The sequence below is a fragment of the Eurytemora carolleeae genome, unplaced genomic scaffold, assembly GCF_000591075.1.
Source record: "Eurytemora carolleeae unplaced genomic scaffold, Eaff_2.0 scaffold1140, whole genome shotgun sequence".
Taxonomy (NCBI): domain Eukaryota; kingdom Metazoa; phylum Arthropoda; class Copepoda; order Calanoida; family Temoridae; genus Eurytemora; species Eurytemora carolleeae.
The window spans coordinates 40,298-58,603 of NW_019397026.1; the positions used below are offsets into that span (position 1 = coordinate 40,298).

General features: G+C 31.5%; 2 protein-coding genes across 3 annotated transcripts in view; one reads left to right on the plus strand and one right to left on the minus strand.

Annotated features, from left to right (window-relative positions):
• Positions 1-5,784, minus strand: part of LOC111711234 (glycine receptor subunit alpha-4) — a 45,962-nt gene extending 40,178 nt beyond the window's left edge. For both annotated transcript variants that reach the window (XM_023485529.1, XM_023485528.1), the window contains exon 1: positions 5,690-5,784. The gene's annotated coding sequence lies outside the window, so the exon portion shown is untranslated. The remainder of the gene's footprint in view (positions 1-5,689) is intronic.
• An 8,408-nt stretch (positions 5,785-14,192) lies between these two features.
• LOC111711233 (uncharacterized) lies at positions 14,193-17,150 on the plus strand. Its single transcript, XM_023485527.1, has 2 exons — positions 14,193-14,280; positions 16,570-17,150. The coding sequence occupies exons 1-2, from the start codon at positions 14,193-14,195 to the stop codon at positions 17,148-17,150; spliced, it is 669 nt and encodes a 222-aa protein (XP_023341295.1).
• Positions 17,151-18,306: the final 1,156 nt, after the last annotated feature.

An 18,306-nucleotide genomic window follows, 5' to 3' on the forward strand; every position in this document is an offset into this window, starting at 1 on the left:
AGTTCCAGTTCCTCCCCCCGGCCCCCAACCACCAGGATATGGATAAGTATTTTTTAATATAAAACTATTTTTAAACTTCTTTTTTAAAAATAACGATATTTGATGATAAAAAGACAAAGAATTCGATAAAACTGGAAACTGGAAACTTTTTATTAAAAACTGTCTTTTTTTAAATTCTTATTTTTTAAAGAAGTTGCATTACACCTGAAAATTTTATCTCTTTCAGTTTATTAAAAGAGCATTTTATCTTGATTATATTAGCAGCTGAACAAGAAATCAGGGCGAATTTAAAGAATTCGAGCCGCGGCTTAAATATCGTTGGTTCCGCTTAAAATTGTATTCAATGTTTTAAGATTTAAGCCGGCGCTCCATTGAAACCGTTTTTTGCAGATTTGAGACGCGGCTCAAATTTATTAAATTCGGACTCTGGAATCTTTAACTTTTTTATCCCCGTGAATAACCTCCAAAATAAATTTTGCGACTAAGGTTAAGCCATTAAGAGAAGGAATTGACTCTTTGCTACAATCTCAAATTCTAATCCCTATATCTTTGTAACCTGATAGTGTAAACCTTTCTTATTTCAAACTTTCAAATTTTGCTTAAATCTGTTTTGCGAAAAAACGCAATAATGTTGCGGTTAAAATAAGGAAGAGAAATTATCAGTTGTGATATAGTTAAACTTCTAATTCTGAGCTAATGTTTTTTTGCACACAAAATTTCACAAAAACGATTTTCGCTAAATTTCGCATTTTTTCGCTTAATACATTTTTGCGTAAAAGTTTACGAAAAACGAAGTTTTTGTTCGCTGGAAAACCTGATTGCAAGGATAAAGGATCGGAAAATCTGATTTTGTGGCAAAGATTCAATTTCTTTCCATAGAATTCTCGACTTAGTATCCTATCCAGCGCAAATATTTTATCTTGGGCGTAAAAATGACAATTCTGATTTCTTTGAGCACATTTGGATATCCAAGGTGGTCCTAGATTGGACAGTAACCCCAATTTATAATTACTAAAGCGGCAGACTGTCTAATATTGCCTTATATCAAAGACTTTGCTAATTAGCAAAGTCTTTGCCTTATATATAGTCTATATGTGTATGACTATGTACTGCTTACTCTGGCTGGTTGCAATTCGGACCGGCAGCGCGGTACTTGAAATAAACCAGAGCCCAAAACTTAAGACAGGGTATCATTATGGAAACTAGTTTTGAATAGGGGTAAGGCAGTTTTGTGGATATCAATATTTATTTTTGTTATGAAATATTATTTTATTTAGTTTCTTCATATTTTCCAGTTTTAGAACCTCTTAAATTAAAATCTACACAAATGTTAACACCCCAAAAAGGAAACTCGAGAGTTTCGTTTAACTCTTTTAAATTTCGGGCTCTAATTTTACAGTACAGACAATAAACTGACATATAGTGAACCTTAACTTTTCGAACAAATTGATCGATATATCAATCAGTCTTCAAAAATCTAACAAAACGTTAGATTTTATGAAAATCTCAAGACCTAAATGTATAAACTTATTATTTGTTTATAAAAATCTAATTGTACTCACAAATAAATTATATTACGTGTAAAAAGTATTCTTTTTCAAAACTTTTCCAATTAATGGAAGTTTTTCTGTTCTAATCTTCAGAAGAAAATAGTTTTCTTAGATTCACAATTTTTAACATTTTTGTGAATTATGAAAAGGCGGAGGGGGTGGGGGGGGGATACTTGGCGTTTATCCTCTCCCCCTTTCTAGGCTTTTGGTCCCAAAAACTTTTAACCCTTTTCACAGGGATTCTCCCCTCTCCCCTCGCTCGCTATTGTGATAAAAGTCCACATTCCTAACATTTTCTATCTTTATATTTTCTTTTCTGAATTTCCAAAAACAATATGGAAATTCACTCAGCTAAACCTTCAATGCACAACGACATGACACACCATGTTCGGGTCGGATAAGTTGTTGTCTGCAACTAGAGATGGGGGTGTTTGGCTTTTAAAAATAATTTCGTTCATTATTCATCGTTAACAACTCATTTCGTTCATACATTTCAATAGTTATGTAAAATTTCGTTTGTTTTTAAATGAAAATTTGTCTAGAGAAATTTTTCGTTCAATAAAATCAAAAAAATTGCAAACAATCATCCACGTTTTTTTTTATTTCTCTGAACGATCCCAATCGTTTTTTTAGAGCTACACTATCGGTCACGAAAATTTCGTTTGTTAGGAAATATTTTGTTAACAAAAACGATGATATTCCCTAGCTGCAAATACTTTTGAGAAGATAGGATTCGAGTCGGAAAATTAATAAAATACATCTCCTGGTGGGTTAATGCCTACTGTAAGTTTTCTCCAAAACTTATCAAGTACTTTTCAGACCTTAATTAAATTCTTAATTTTTTTAAAATTTAAAATTTGTTTTTAAGGCCATTTTCTACACCCCTCCATAACCCCCCCCTTCCCCCAAAAAAATCAACTATTTAGCAAATAAAATATTGAGATGTTGTCCTTGAAGAATAGTCTAACACAATTTTGAAGTGGGTTGAACTGATTATTACGACTGTTGGTGCTTAATATTAACTATATGTCAGTGTCCCCCCTTTCTATGTTTGTTATTGAGAAATGCAAGGGGGGAATGAAAGGTACAGAGAGTACGAATAAAAGCATTTGTATATATATATAACTTAAAGCTCTGGTTTATTTGAAGTACCGGACCCACTTTTAGGCGACAAGATAAAGTTGTACAGTTTAACATACAAAGCTTGGACTGTACCGCAAAATTACAATTACTAAAGCTCCACACTCTTGTATGTCGAGTCCATTAGCGCCTGTTCCAATCAGGGTTCAGTCATAGAAATTGCATGGCGGTAACTTCATTCTTTCTGTGTATCTCATTATCTAATTAGAGATGAATCTTAAATTCGGCGCTAAACAGTAAATAGAAATATTTACTTCTACTGAAACTAAAGTGGATCCAGACCTGTCTGTTACGAGAATATTAAGGTATATATTCAATACGGAATGTCTCTATATATTTGTATACTCTGTGACTAATGGTTTTGTCCAATGTGCTAACTCAGCATAAAATTAGCAATATGCATGTATCTATATAGTATTGTGTATCTATCTGATAAACAAATACAGCACCATTTTTAAATAGACAACAGATAGGGGGGAGGATAATTCACTTGCTTAATCACTTCTGTATGCCGAGTCCATTAGCGCCTGATCCAATCAGGGTTCAGTCATGTGTTTGTTGTCTATTCTGAACCAATAGAAATAGTATGGCGGTAACATCTATCTTTCTATCTAAAAATCGTCTTTAGAATCATTCAATAATCCGATTAACCTTATATCGGCGCTATACACTAAATGGAAATATTTACTTCTACTTGAAACTATAGTGGCGGTCAGACTTTATGCTTGATTTAGGTTCAATTTACTTTTACTCAAGGAGCAGAGGTGCGTGTAATCAAATCATATATTTTTCTTCAGTAATATTAAATCATACTAGTTATTAACAAAACAAACTATATCACTTTTATAAATGATTTAGTTCGGCTTTAACCAGATAGCAATTTGGGTATTTATCATTATTCATTGTAATGGCTTTTTTGAATTTTGTGAGGGGTGGGAGTACATTATACACAATAATTTCAGTAGAAGTAAATATTTCCATTTACTGATAACGCCGATTCAAGGATTCATAACTCTAATTGGATAATGAGATAGATAGAAAGATAGATGTAACCGCCATATTATATCTAATGGTTCAGAATAGACACCAAACACATAGCTGAACCCTGATTGGATCAGGCGCTAGTGGACATACAGGAGTGAAGGTTTTAATCTTAATTTTCAAAAAACAGATATTTTAGTTTTTGCTGTTTTTTTTCGATTTTAATCTATTTAATAAAGTTGGCGTTCGGTAATGCGTAATTTCAAGTGAGCATGCTTTTCAAAGATGACAATGCCTGGTTCATAGCATTAATCATATATCAATGTTTATAGTTTTAAAAACTGATTATTTTCCACTATGGGCTCTCCCCTACAGGAAAACATACATGAATTATCCAAATTAAACATTTTAGAGATATATCTTCCTAATCATTGATTAGATCAAGGTTGCCATGGGGTACCGTTGTGAATCGAGCATTGTCATCTTTAAAGGGAGGTTTGTGGAAGACGACTCCTGTCCGCCTTAAACAAGTTCCACAAGATTCAACAGAATGAGATAGAACGGATACGGGGCATTAGTACAAAAACATCTACACATGTGATTTCGACAATAACGATTATTCTGAACCCTCTAGTAATAAGTTATAAGAAATATATATATATACTGGAAGTTATCTATGCGTTTTTATTAGAGTCCGACTCACGTTACTCTTACTCTTACAATCTTTAATAACTAGCCTTTTAGACAAATATTTAACATTTTGATCATTCATAAACCTTCCCTAGGTCCCACGTGAGGTCCCACACAAAATTTGGGCCCGATCGGTTCAGCCATTTCGACGTTTATTGGATACACACAAACAGACAGACAGACAAGCTAAATTTATACATAGATTGGAAATTTAAAACTTCTTGCGCTAAAAAAATTATCAAAAAGTATAATTTTAGAAAATGTACACATGATGTAAATACAATAATATTCCCGATACTATCCAGGCGAACTAGACTTGATAGCATATCATTAATTACAAGTTTATAAAGGTAAAAAGCTGTTTTATAAACAGGATATTTATCATTATGTATTTAAAGCATAAAAGCTTAAAAACAATTTAATTGCTTGTTTTCAATGCGACATAAACACATTAACATACTTTATACCAAGGTTATAATGCAAGGAAAGTTATTTTAGAGGTGTCACATCTTTTGTACTGCAGTGTACTGTCTCTTGGCGGTAGTGTAAACACAAGACGGATGTCGGAGCCTGTCACATGGAATCCATCTTTCACATAAAAACTCAATGAAATATTTTGTTCATAGGAAACTATTATGTGAATTAGCAAAATTATCAAAATTTAATGCTTTTAACCTCCTCGGATACTAAACGAACACTGATGCATCTATTCTTGTTCACAAATTCCGAGAGAACTGGTTTTAATATGTACGCAAAGTATACGCAACTGCAATTAACCTTCCTTGTATTATAACCTTGCTTTATATAGACTCCCGTGCGAAACGACTCCATAAAGGAATATTTAGGTCACTTGCAAAATACTAATACTTTCAGATCAATCATTTTTATTTGGTCGTTTTCTTAAAGTGAATTCGCCAAATCATTAATATAAAAGTTCAAACAGGGTTTCCATAAAGGAGTTCTAGCAATGTCCAGAGTTTTCCCAATATGTCAACCAACTCAACTTTGAAGTTCAAATTTTTAACTTGACTAAAAACATTCCTGTGGCTCTACCGCGTTCTCCAATAAAAATATTTGAGGCAAATCGATCCAGTGGTTCCCGAGTTATGATCGGACAAACAAACAGACAAACAGAGATTACAACTTTATATATATAAATATAAATAAATAGTTGTTCAAAGAATTTTGACTACTGAGGATCGTCATGAGGCGTGTAACAATTATGTTTAGTATAATTCTTTTTTAATAAAATGTAAAGTTTAAAAACTGAAATATATATATCTATATGTAGATATTTTTTGTAGATAAATATCTTATAAAGAATATACCTGCTTAGTATGTGGATGTTTATTAAGTAAACAATTGTTTGCTGGTATATAGAGGACTAGTCAAGTTTACACTCCTATTGTACACAATCAGCATTTTCTCTAAAATAATAAACATTTTTATTTTCATCATCATTATTCTATTATTTTTACATACTTTTTTATAATGTTATTATAATCGTGGATCTAAAACATAAGATATATACTCATAAATAGGAAACAAGTAGAAAAAATAACACGTGTTTGGCACAACAAGATAAAGAACGCTTGTCAGGGACTAAAAGATAAAGCACACGATTTTCGCACAAATAGCTAAAAAAAGACATGTGAGGCACAAAAAGATAAAAAAAATCACGTGTTAGGTACATCAAGATAAAGATCACGTGTTAGGAACAAAAAGATAAACAAGCACGTGTTATCACAAAAAGATAAAAAGAAGAAAAGTTCTTCTATATAAATACAAATAAATTACAGAAATCAAACTTTTCTTTTCAACAGAAAAGAAAAAAAATAATTTTACTTTAATGTTCTGAAAATTAAAAAAATTCTGAGTTGGGATTTTTTGTTAAATATGATCAAAATCAACCCCTAGAAGATATAAAGAAAAGGGTAAACCGACATCAAATAGATTATCAAGTACAATAGGTGTCAACTGAGATATGGACCAATTATACATGACGTCACAAGTGTCAAATATAACAAGAAAGACAACATTTTCTCCCATTAGTTGACATGTTTTCCAAGATTAGATAAAAAAGTGTAAAAACAGAAAATAAAGAACACAAAATTAAACTTATTTCACTGTAAGATAAGCTCTTTATTATCACAATTATAAGTAATTCAGTCGGACACATAAAACTGTTGACACTTGTGACGTAAGAATACAGCTGTACTGAGAGTGTACAAATTCTATGTTGCCATCTATTGTATTAGAATCTACTTGACTGACACGACCTCGCAAATTCTATAGTTTTCATATATTACACTCATTGCGTATTATTTAAATTTCTATCTTGACTACATCTCTTTTGAAAATTATAAAAGTTTCAAATTTTTTTTATTAAGTTTATTGTAAAATTAAATATATTTCTATGCATTATTAATTGTATGTATATTGTTATATTGTATAGCTTGGAACCCAGCCTTACCTGGAGTTATCCCCATAAAAATTAACCCACTCAGTTTAGAAGTTTCGAGCTATTATCGAACACCCAAACAGAGAATACTACTTTTTCTATACATGGATAATATGTAAATATATATAGAAAGGCCCTCAGCTTATTTTGGTACCTATTCCATTACCCAATCATCAGGGTTTGATGGAACAGTGGTAAGCGTGTTTGATCCATAATCTACGGATTTATTGTTTAAGCCCCGTCAACTGCAAAAATCAAAAACTGATAAAAAAATTCAACCATACTGATGAGTCCTAATAGGACGAAACACTGATAATATAGATATATTATACATATATAATTAATCCTTTTACATAAACCTACTGATGTATAACAACTAATAATCTAATAATAATAATATTAATCTAATAAACTACAAATACTTAGTTGAGGAAGGGATAGCAAACAAATTTAGGGTCAATCAATTAATAATATTTGATACTATTTTCACAAAAAGTAACTTATTTTTGGTATTTTAATAGATAGAAATTTTTTAATTATAACTATTTCAAACAAAGCTGATCAATAAGAAATCAATGCATTGTAAATCCCCCCCCCCCCCAAAAAAAAAACAGCAACCTTAGTCTGTTTTAATTGATAGTTTTATCAAATGATGGATAACAAATAAATTATTTGTGTTGTTGAGATTTTTCACCCTTTTCTCTTTTTATTTAGAAATAACGATTCACGTTTTGATCTCTACTTGTTTTTATAGAACATTTACGCATCAGAACCTTCTAACCCTTAACTATATATATATATACTTTGCTTGTCTGTCTGTCTGTCTGTTTGTATTGAATAGACGTAAAAACGGCTGAACCGATCAGGCCCAAATTTTGTGCGGGATCCCTCCTGTGACCCAGGGAAGGTTTATGAATTATGAACATTTAAAAAATTTGTGTTAAACATTTTTTTTTGTAAAATTTTAAAAATGCGCGAAGAAATATTAAAAAAAGCCGCAAACTTTTTTGTTTTTGTTTTATACTGTACTAGGCTTTTAGGGGCGCTTCGCGCCAATCTTCTATTAAATTTGTGAACATGTTCTTTTTGTTTACATTTTAAAACAATGAAGAAAAAAATTTCGCGGATTTTTAAAAAAAAATTCGCGGATTTTCAAGAATTTAAATTTTTTTACAAAATTAAAAACCTTTAAAACACATTTTTTAAAATTTTTATCATTCATAAACCTTCCCTATGGTCACGTGATGTCCCACAAAAAATTTGGGCCCGATCGGTTCAGCCGTTTAGACGTTTATTGGATACAACCAAACAGACAGACACCCAAACACCCAGACAAGCCAAATTTATTTATAGATAAAGAGAAGATGCTAACTGATAAAGCCATACTTAAAAGTTTAATAGAAGAAAGGTGCGGAGCGCCCTAAAAGCCTTGTTTTAGAAAATATAAAAAAGGCTCTATAGATTGGAAAAAAGTAATATAAAAAAATGCATAAGGAATAGAAAGAAGGAGAAGTTTTGATTGAAAACTTGAAAAGTTTAACGTGACTTTCATTTTTGACGTGGAGTTTATAACTAATTTTGATATGTTGATAAAAAAGAATATGCAATCAAACACTATGTTTGTTTAAAATCGAAAGTAGAGAAATTATAAGATCCCAAAGACACACAATTTTTTGCTCAATCGTGTTCAATTTGTTTATATTGTAATGATTCCTCAAAAAATATACACATTTTAAGATTTAGCCAACTGCAGTGTTTACTGTTTAGTTTAGATTTTTCACTAAAGTAAAATAAAAGCTAATGCATCTTATTTTTACTATAAATTTAAAACCTTTTTGTTCCTCTCACTGGCACTTCAATATTAAAAGCTTTGATAGGAAACATTTATTTATACCTAGTTAACTATAAACTAATTGAATGGTTTATTTTGTTGTAAACTCTTCTTTAATCAAATCATTTTTTAAGTTTTTTAAACTAATAAAAATTATTAACTTCTATTAACTTCTTTTGCCGGTGATTTTTTCTAAGATTCTAAAAGTTTGACAGTATTTTTTTATAATCAATTTACTGAAACTTTAATGTATATTACCTAACCTATAATTAACCTAATTAAGACTTTTGTGAAATGACTTATTATTATAAAGACTAACTGAATGTACATTGTTCTTCCAACAAAAGAATTAAATTTAATTAGACTTAATATAGATTAATGTTATGAACAAGGACTGAAAATTCTTTTCACGTTGAGAGGCAAAATTTAATTAACTAGGGTTTTAATGCGTTTTGCGCCCATCTCTTAACTCTTAAAGGGAGAGTTTGCGAAATATGAAAGGGGGTATAGGCTTAATGCGATAAAAAAGCGCTTTTGATCGCTACTAATCTTACTTCTATCTGTTGCGTCTATAAGGAGAAAATTCTTACAGACGTCTCATACCGAATAACTTAGCGGCCATACAAATTGAGAAAATTACAACATAAGACTTAGACCGTAAAAAAATCAATTTAATTTCAAACAAATCATTTAGATATTACAACCTATAGTCATCGATTATCTTTCCCCACATTTGTATATAGTTTATATTTTATAATATTTTTTTCTTTTAGAAAAGTTTTCAACGGATTTCGAAAATTGTGAGTGGTGTGCGGCATTCTTAGATAGTTGCGCAAGCGACAAGAGAAACAAACAAATTTATTAAAAAAAATTATAAAATATAAACTCTATACAAATGTGGCGAAAGATAATCGACGACTACAGGTTGTAATATCTGAATGATTTGTTTAAAAATTAAATTGATTTTTTTTGGTCTAAGTCGTATGTTGCAATTTTCTCAATATGTATGGCCGCTAAGTTATCCGGTATGAGACGTCTTTAAGAATTTTCTCCTTAGAGACGCAACAGATAGAAGTAAGATTAGTAGCGATCTAAAGCGCTTTTTTATCGCAGTAAGCCTAAACCCCCTTAAATTTTTTGCGAACACTCCCTTTAATTAATGTAGCTTTATCTGTAAAAGCCTCTTCTCTTTGTACAATATAAAACAAAAACAAAAAGTTTGCAGATTTAATGATATTTTTTTCGTGGATTTTCAAAAATTCACGAAAATTAAAATATTTTGGAGACGAACTTTTTTAAACTCTGATCAACCAGAAAGTCCCACACACAATTTTGTCTTTATCAATTCAGCCGTTTTGACGTTCACAAACATACACCAGGACAGACAATAGATACAATTATATTTGTATACATACAGTGACAGAAGGAAATATTTCCATTTATAAAGTGGCCAATTTAAACGGAACCATTTAAACCTTTCACTGATGAATAGTATGAAAAACATCGTCGTTCTTTTCATCTTCGAGATTGTTAAATTCTTACTTTTTCTTTCGTTTTCTCTGCAGAATAAAGCCAATAGTTAGAATAAATTCTTAGAGGAAGAACAGTAATATGTAATTCAGATCTCTATAAGTCACTGTGATTTAGAGGTCTCAAGCTCTCAAGCAACAATTTTACGATAATTCCGCCAATTACTTCTTCAAGACCAAAGCTAACAACAACTGCTTTATGGTGCTTAAATGCACAATGTATTATCTTTTGAAAGAGATGAGTGTTTTAGAAGGATATATCTCGATTCGAATATTAAATATTGCAAAAAAAATTGTTCGGTGAACAAATACATTTGTTTTAAATTATGTTTATAATTAATTTATCTTTTAACTAAAAGATGTTAACTGCCAAGATATTTGAGAACGCATTCATATATATACTATTGTTTTTAAGAAATGTTTTAAACTTTAACATCCTTAAGTATCTGATACTGCAGCCCCCCCCCCCTTGCCTTGATAATCTACCCACCTGTCACAATCTCAACAAATATATTACAATTTCTTTTCTTCTTGTTCCAGATGTAAGAAAAACAGAACTCCATAGTATTCTAAGGAAGAAGAAGACGACTTTTAGAATCATGATGTGACATTGAATAGGGAATTATAATGATAAGTCCACATAGATAAGATCTAAATAGGAAAAGAACTTATAGACTCAAGATGTGACATTGAATAGGAAATTATAATGATATGTCTCACATAAATAAGATCTGAAATAGGAAAGGACTTATAGACTCAATAAATAGTCCAATGAACATAAGATTGATATGTGTCACATAAATAAGATCTGAATAGGAAAAGGACTTATAGACTCAAGATGTGACATTGAATAGGAAATTAGAATTATATGTCTCACATAGATAAGATCTGAAATAGGAAAAGGACTTATAGCCTCAATAAATAGTCCAATGAACATAAGACACACGGCAATTGTTAAGTATAAACAGACCCATTAACTTAATCAGTAATTTAATAAGGTACTAGCAACACTCTTTGCTTTACACAAACGCACAAAAGTATTGTTTAATGTCGTCTTCCTATTCCACTGGTTCTCACTGTAATAAAAAATGTGTTTGCAAGCTTGCAAAGTCAACTAATGGAATTAATACATGTTTTTTTCTTTAAGAAGGGTTGTTTAATTATAATGTGTATTCAGGACAAATTAAATAAACTTACTTTTTACTGCTGAGTTCTGTTCATTAATGAATGATATCTATGAGGAAAAACATGTTCTTATATATTACACCTGCCAAGAAAAAGAACTTATGCTTATGAAACCAAAAAGAGCAGTTTGCAGTTTAGACTTAAAGAGTCTGAAGACGTAATTTCAAGTGACACTTAATTTAGATACAGGGTGTCCCACAAAACATGACAGTTGTTGCATAGTTTAAAATGTCTTCTTCCATAATTTGATAATTTGTTGGATACTAAAGTTAAAATTGATTTCACAGTAAAATATATACGAGTTAAATATTTCTTTTTATCTTTAATATTTAATACATTAATAAATAAGAAGACATTTGAAATTATTCACCAACTGTCATGTTTCGTGGGACACCCTGTAGCGGCATGCCATATTTACAAGGGTACCCTTTAAATATTTAATCAAGCAACAAAGGGGAGAATAATAAGAAAATTGGTTCTTTGTATGATCTGCGATAGGGGGATAACACCCTAAACTACCTAAACAGGCATTGTAGTCAAATCTAAACCATCTCATTTTATTAGGAACAATTAGAATAAAAGGATAAAACAAATCTTTATTCAATTTTTTAAACTTTTTAAAGCCCCCCCCCCCTTGCCGACCATTCCTCTATATAAAAAAACTGTAAACCTTTGGCCAGATATCGATATATGATAAAATATATAAATATATATATATATATATATATATATATATATATATATATATATATATATATATATATATATATATATGATTAGGTATATTCCTACAGTATTCACCAATACTCAATTAGTCTTTTACATTACGTGCCAAACTTGTCATGTTGTGCTAATATCAGGGAAAGGGCAGTTTACTTTTTATTAATAAAACTAGGCTTAGCATCATCTTTTATTTCAACTTTTTATTTTAACCCTAATCCTGCTGGGACCCCCAGTAGTTTTTTTACATAACTTAAAAAGCAATGGTCTGAGTCTGTTGACCTTTTCAGACTTTTCCTAAATACCCATATCCCTCCCTTTAGGTCTAGAACCGAGCTTTAATACTAGCTGCCTGAGTCCTCAGGCAGACTGCCTAAATGAAGATTTTATCCTGTAAAAAACTAAAAAACTACTATTTTGGCAAGACGTGCTGTACAGTTTTTGGACTTAAATATTCCCTATAATCTCGAAGGTCGAACCATCTCAAAACTTCATAACACTGAGAACAAAAATAACAGTGTTATAAAATAACGTAAACGATTAAACTAAAATCAAAATAAATCAATTTCGGTTTGCCCGGCCCTGTTTAACACAATTTAGATATTTATATTTTATTTCTATTTCTTTGTCAATTCCATAAACCTTTGAAATTTTAAACTCTGAATTCTGTCAGATAAAATAATCTAAGGTTGCACTGCACCATCAGGTTGCAAAGATATAGAGATTAGAAAATTAAGTTTTGTACATTTTTTCTGAGAAATTGTATATAAAGTAGTTTGAAATGATTTTAAACGTAATCTATTATTTATCTATATAAATTGGTTTCGGAAAACTTCTCTCCTTGAATTTTATTTATCTACAGAGAAAAAAAACTTTAATGTTATTTCTCAATATTTCTTCCACAAATTGATTTTCTAAATAAATTTGTATCCTGGAAATTGAAAATATTTTCAAACGCTGCAAAAATATAAGTTTAGATGAGATTTATTTAGTTTTCATAGAAAAATCTATAAATCAAATCGATCCCTTCGCTTTGTTTATGTTTTGCTAATTAAAATTAAAGTTTTTTTTTGCTTTTTGAATTTTTTCAGAGCTGAAAACTTTAGAATGATATATCCTTAATCCTGATTGCTTAATCTGAGTATCCAATGTACACACTTTTGATTTTTTCCCTAATCCTCTTTTTTGGATATCCCTACTACTGTATAAAAGTTATGTTTGATAACAATTACAGATACAATGCTATATCGATTGAACTAATATCCGATTGAATTGAATCCAGCTTTTCACAAGCCGGCTATTGGAGCATTTAAGCAAAGATAGATTTAATCCTGTTAATATGAACTTATTAAAAAATATATTTTATCACATTTTAGGACAATCATCATTTTAAACGTTAGTCTTAACAAACATTAATCCAAAACTTACATCTAATTAATTGATGTTTAGTTCTATTGATATGACACAACTAACACCAGAAAAAAACCGGGTTTTCAAAAGTTAAAGAGTACGTCTTAACATAATACGCTGATTTGTTGAATTTTATACTTCCTTCTTGGATATCGAATGCGTATTAAAATAATCTCAGGTTTAGTAAAACCAGGAGTTTAAGCATTAATCTTGATATCCATCATTCTAAAGTTTTCAGCTCAGGGCGTCTATGTATAAACTTTGACATTTTATTTAAAAATGCGCAAATTAAAAAATCCACGATTTATAACGAAAAATGGCAGCCTGAAGAGCAAGGATTAACAGCTCAAGTTTTTATTAGATAAAAAATTAATAATTTATAGTTTTCAAAATTATTGATAAACAACTTAAATTAGGTGAAGCAAACTGTAAACCCACCAAGGATGTAGAACCATAGCCAGTTCATTCAACCCAAGCTAAGTTTTATCATGAGTTGAGAACTGGACAAACAAATAATATTGATTGTATTTAACCCGTTACTACTGGAGCTGGTATCAACGGCCAGAGGAAATTTCCAGGGCAGCAAGGTTCAAATCCTGGGAATCCGTATCGGGGGAACACGGATAACGGTGCTTTCGTCGGAAGAGAAAGCAATCTGAACGTCCATTTTGTCCCCGAGAAAAGGGTCAGTCTTGATGAAGGATCTGAAGAGAGCGGTCGATAACGTCTCCAGTAGCTCCGAGAGGAGGATTGATTCCATCTATGATTCCAGGATTAACTTCGGTTGATCCTCAGTTTGTATTTTAATAATAATGTAAAATAAATGTCCGTGCAAAATTAGTGCTTTAATCGATTCTATCTGGCTTGTTATATTGAGTTTCTCTTTGTGAAGTTTCACTTATATGAGTTTCTATTAAGTTTATAAAACTTTTAAATCATAAGCAGTAAGTCAATTTATTTGTGAGGCCCTTTAAAATATTGAATTCTGAATTTTAAAGGGGTAAGAATGTAGATAAAGACAGATTGCGCATAAGACGACATTTTCATCTTGAAAGATATAAATGTACAGAGATTTTTTAAAGATATTCCTATTATTTAGATTAACTAGGTCGGTTGTGAACATTGGCTGTTCTTATGTCATTGAGTACTTTTGGTGTACATGAGTTCTGTTACCTGTAGATAGAAATTTATGTTAGTTTAGTCCTTCTCATAGCCTTCTTCAGTTCTCGTCAATATGATATTGCTCAGTGAAATATTGTTGTTCAAATAGTTCCATTCCCGGAGTTATTTTACACTCTATTATGAAATCCATTAAAACACCAAACCACCCCGCTTATCATTGAAGTACACTTTGACCCCTAGAAGTTTGAGTTCGCGGACTGTACAATTCTTGGTGATTTTACGTACATAAGCTATCTATGTTTGTTTATTTATCTATGGGAAAGAAGTAGTAGAGATAGGTAGGGACAAGTGAACTAGCCGATTCAAGATAAACTACTTTTTCCAATTCATTAAATGCGACCTTAGAGATCGGAATGAATGGTTCGTTTCTTAAATATTTAAACGTTCGGTAAAATTAAACTTTAACTGAACACACTTTTTAAATATTTGAAGTTTATTAAAACCTTTAAAAAACGAATCAAAATATTTAACAAAAGTAGCCCAAGGGGTTATCATTGAGTAAACGTTGAATACCAAAAGACCAAGTTTTTACAAAGGAAAGTATATTTGACAACCCTCTGTTGTTATCTCCAATATCTACTATGCCCGCCAGGAAAAACCTCCAAAGTGGAAGCGTTAAATCTGTGTATTGAGATCAAAACAACATACTTTATATTTTTTATGTTTTTTACAATAGCTAGCTCTCCAATAAGAGGAGTTATGATTGAAAACATAGAAGATTTCAGTCTTGGAAATTACATTAGTTTCACGTAGGGGCTTGGTATAGTACATATTTAGCGGACATTTGATACAATGTTATTGGTGTATCTTCCGTGTTAGGTCCCATCTTATCATATCTCTAACCATAGATTAATAACAATACAGATAGATAGCTAGATGTCGACTTTTCAAGATTAAGGGTTTTTTTATTCATAATAACCCTGAGGCAGAAGCCCAAAGAAGTTAGAATAGGCTCTCTCTCAGTTTGTATTTCAACGCGGCATGCGCGTAACTCCTTTGGGTTATGGTGAACTAAAACCCCTAAATCTTAAACAAATCTGTATTGTTTTTAATCTATGTTTCTAACCTCACAGTGTGCTTGACCTTATCCCCCTAAACCTCCTTAAACCCGGTGGTTTTTATTTAGGAATAGTATCATGTTATTTGGTTTCCAACATACTCAATAATAAGGTTATAAACTAAGAGTGTTTGCAATAATAGATTGTTGAAAACAATCTGGTAAATCTGAAATACCTTGCTGGCTCGTAGGCTGCTGCAGAGCAAGTTTACAGTGTACAATTCGTGTTTTGTACTGAGGTGTTGTTATATCTCATCCAATTATTTATTATTTTTTTTTGAAATTTCGGAAAACGATAAAAATAACATTTTCCCGACATTTTTCCAAAACAATTTGGTTTCGCGAATTTTTTTTTACTTCTTAAATTTTTTTTCATTGCATTTCATATTTTTATGCCTAAAATTCAAAATAAACAAAAATTTAGAAAATTTTGGCGAAAACATCGATAATTCGGTTTTATATATTCACCCAAAGAAGTGTTTGTAATAAAAAAGTATGCGACCTAGCAAGAAAAAAAGTATACCTAGAAATATTTTTTTTGGGACACTCTGTATATATATATATATGTATATAATATCTATCTTTATCTATCTATCTATATATGTATAATATCTATCATAATAAACAATTATCTAGGTTTAGTATCAACTTGCTCTCTATCTTTATATAATGATTTCCCGTGTTTTCAATTAGAATAACTCCCCTGGTAGTATTCAGGTGATAGTTAATTGCAATTTTGCAAATATTATTTCTTTATTAACGCGACGCACAAGCTCTAGTTTATTATTTATGGAATACTTAATGATTCAGTAAAGAAAAAAACCGGTGTACAGAACCAGGAAACCGGTGTATAGAACCAGGAAACCGGTGTATAGAACCAGGAAACCGGTGTACAGAACCAGGAAACCGGTGTACAGAACCAGGAAACTGGTGTACAGGACCAGGAAACCGGTGTACAGAACCAGGAAACTGGTGTATAGAACCAGGAAATCGGTGTACAGAAACAGGAAACTGGTGTATAGAACCAGGAAACCGGTTTACAGAACCAGGAAACCGGAGTATAGAACCAGGAAACCGGTGTACAGAACCAGGAAACTGGTGTACAGAACCAGGAAACCGGTGTACAGAACCAGGAAACCGGTGTATAGAAACAGGAAACCGGTGTACAGAACCAGGAAACCGGTGTACAGAACCAGGAAACCAGTGTACAGAACCATGGGAAACCAGTGTACAGAACCAGGAAACCGGTTTACAGAACCATGATAAACCGGTGTACAAAACCAGGAAACCAGTGTACAGAACCATGAGAAACCGGTGTGCAGAAACAGGAAACTGGTGTGTAGAACCAGGAAACCGGTGTACAGAACCAGAAAACCGGTGTACAGAACCAAGAAACCGGTGTAAAGAACCATGAGAAACCGGTGTACAGAACCAGGAAACCGGTGTACAGAACCATGAGAAACCGGTGTACAGAACCAGTAAACCGGTGTACAGAACTAGTAAACCGGTGTACATAGAACCAGGAAAACCTGTGCATAGAACCAGAAAACCGGTGTACAGAACCAGGAAACCTGTATACAGAACCAGGAAACCGGTGTACAGAACCAGGAAACCGGTGTATAGAACCAGTAAAAAGGTGTACAGAACCAGAAAACCAGTGTACAGAACAAGGATTCTGAATGATATATCTCTAAGTAGCATTTGTGTACAATTTGTCCTCCAATGAAACCTTAAGGAATTTGATATTCAAATTAAATAATGCCTTGTCATTGAATTTGCAAAGATTTAAGCAAGTTTTGAACTTTCTGCTCAAAATTATGTTTTTGAATATATTTTTTATAAGCTATAGAATCTAATTGACAAGGTTGACTTTGATTTCTTTGACGTGAGATGAATGATCAAGATGAAACGAATGTCACAAAACTATTGTGAAATGGAGATGGATAAGTTTTGTCCCGCTGGCCGCCGATTCGAGTCTGTTTGTATACTACCAGAATTTTTATGTTTTTTACTAGTGATAAGCATCGTTTTTTCTCACATATTTAAGGAATTTTTGGCTTTCATAAAAATGTTATGAATTCCCCAAAAAATTACTTATGCTGCGATTAAAGCAGGATGTTGGCTTAAATAGAATTTTAAAAATTTCCTATGGTTCGCTAACAAACGTTTGAAATTTTGTCATCAGCATTTTTCCAATTATTCCTTTTAGCCTAAAGCTTGAAACCAAAACTTTCCAATGCTCATGTCCAGGGTTACAAAGGAAATGTTCAAACTGAATTTAAAGGCATGCAGAAACTTTAATGTTTTCAAAAATCAAAAAATTTAAAATATTTTTTGGATTTCTGTAAAAAAACAGCTTTTTCGTTGTACCTTTTAGTTACAAATAATTTCAATAGGAGAAAACCCAACAGTGTCATATACAGAGTTACCCGCAAAGAATGAGACTTCAGAGTTTACACGGTCGTCATTTAATTCTCATCCCTTTTGAGTACGCCTGTATATGTAAAATTATCATTTTCTGGTTTTTAATAAATCTGTACATTCCTTGTATATCTACCATGGATCATTAA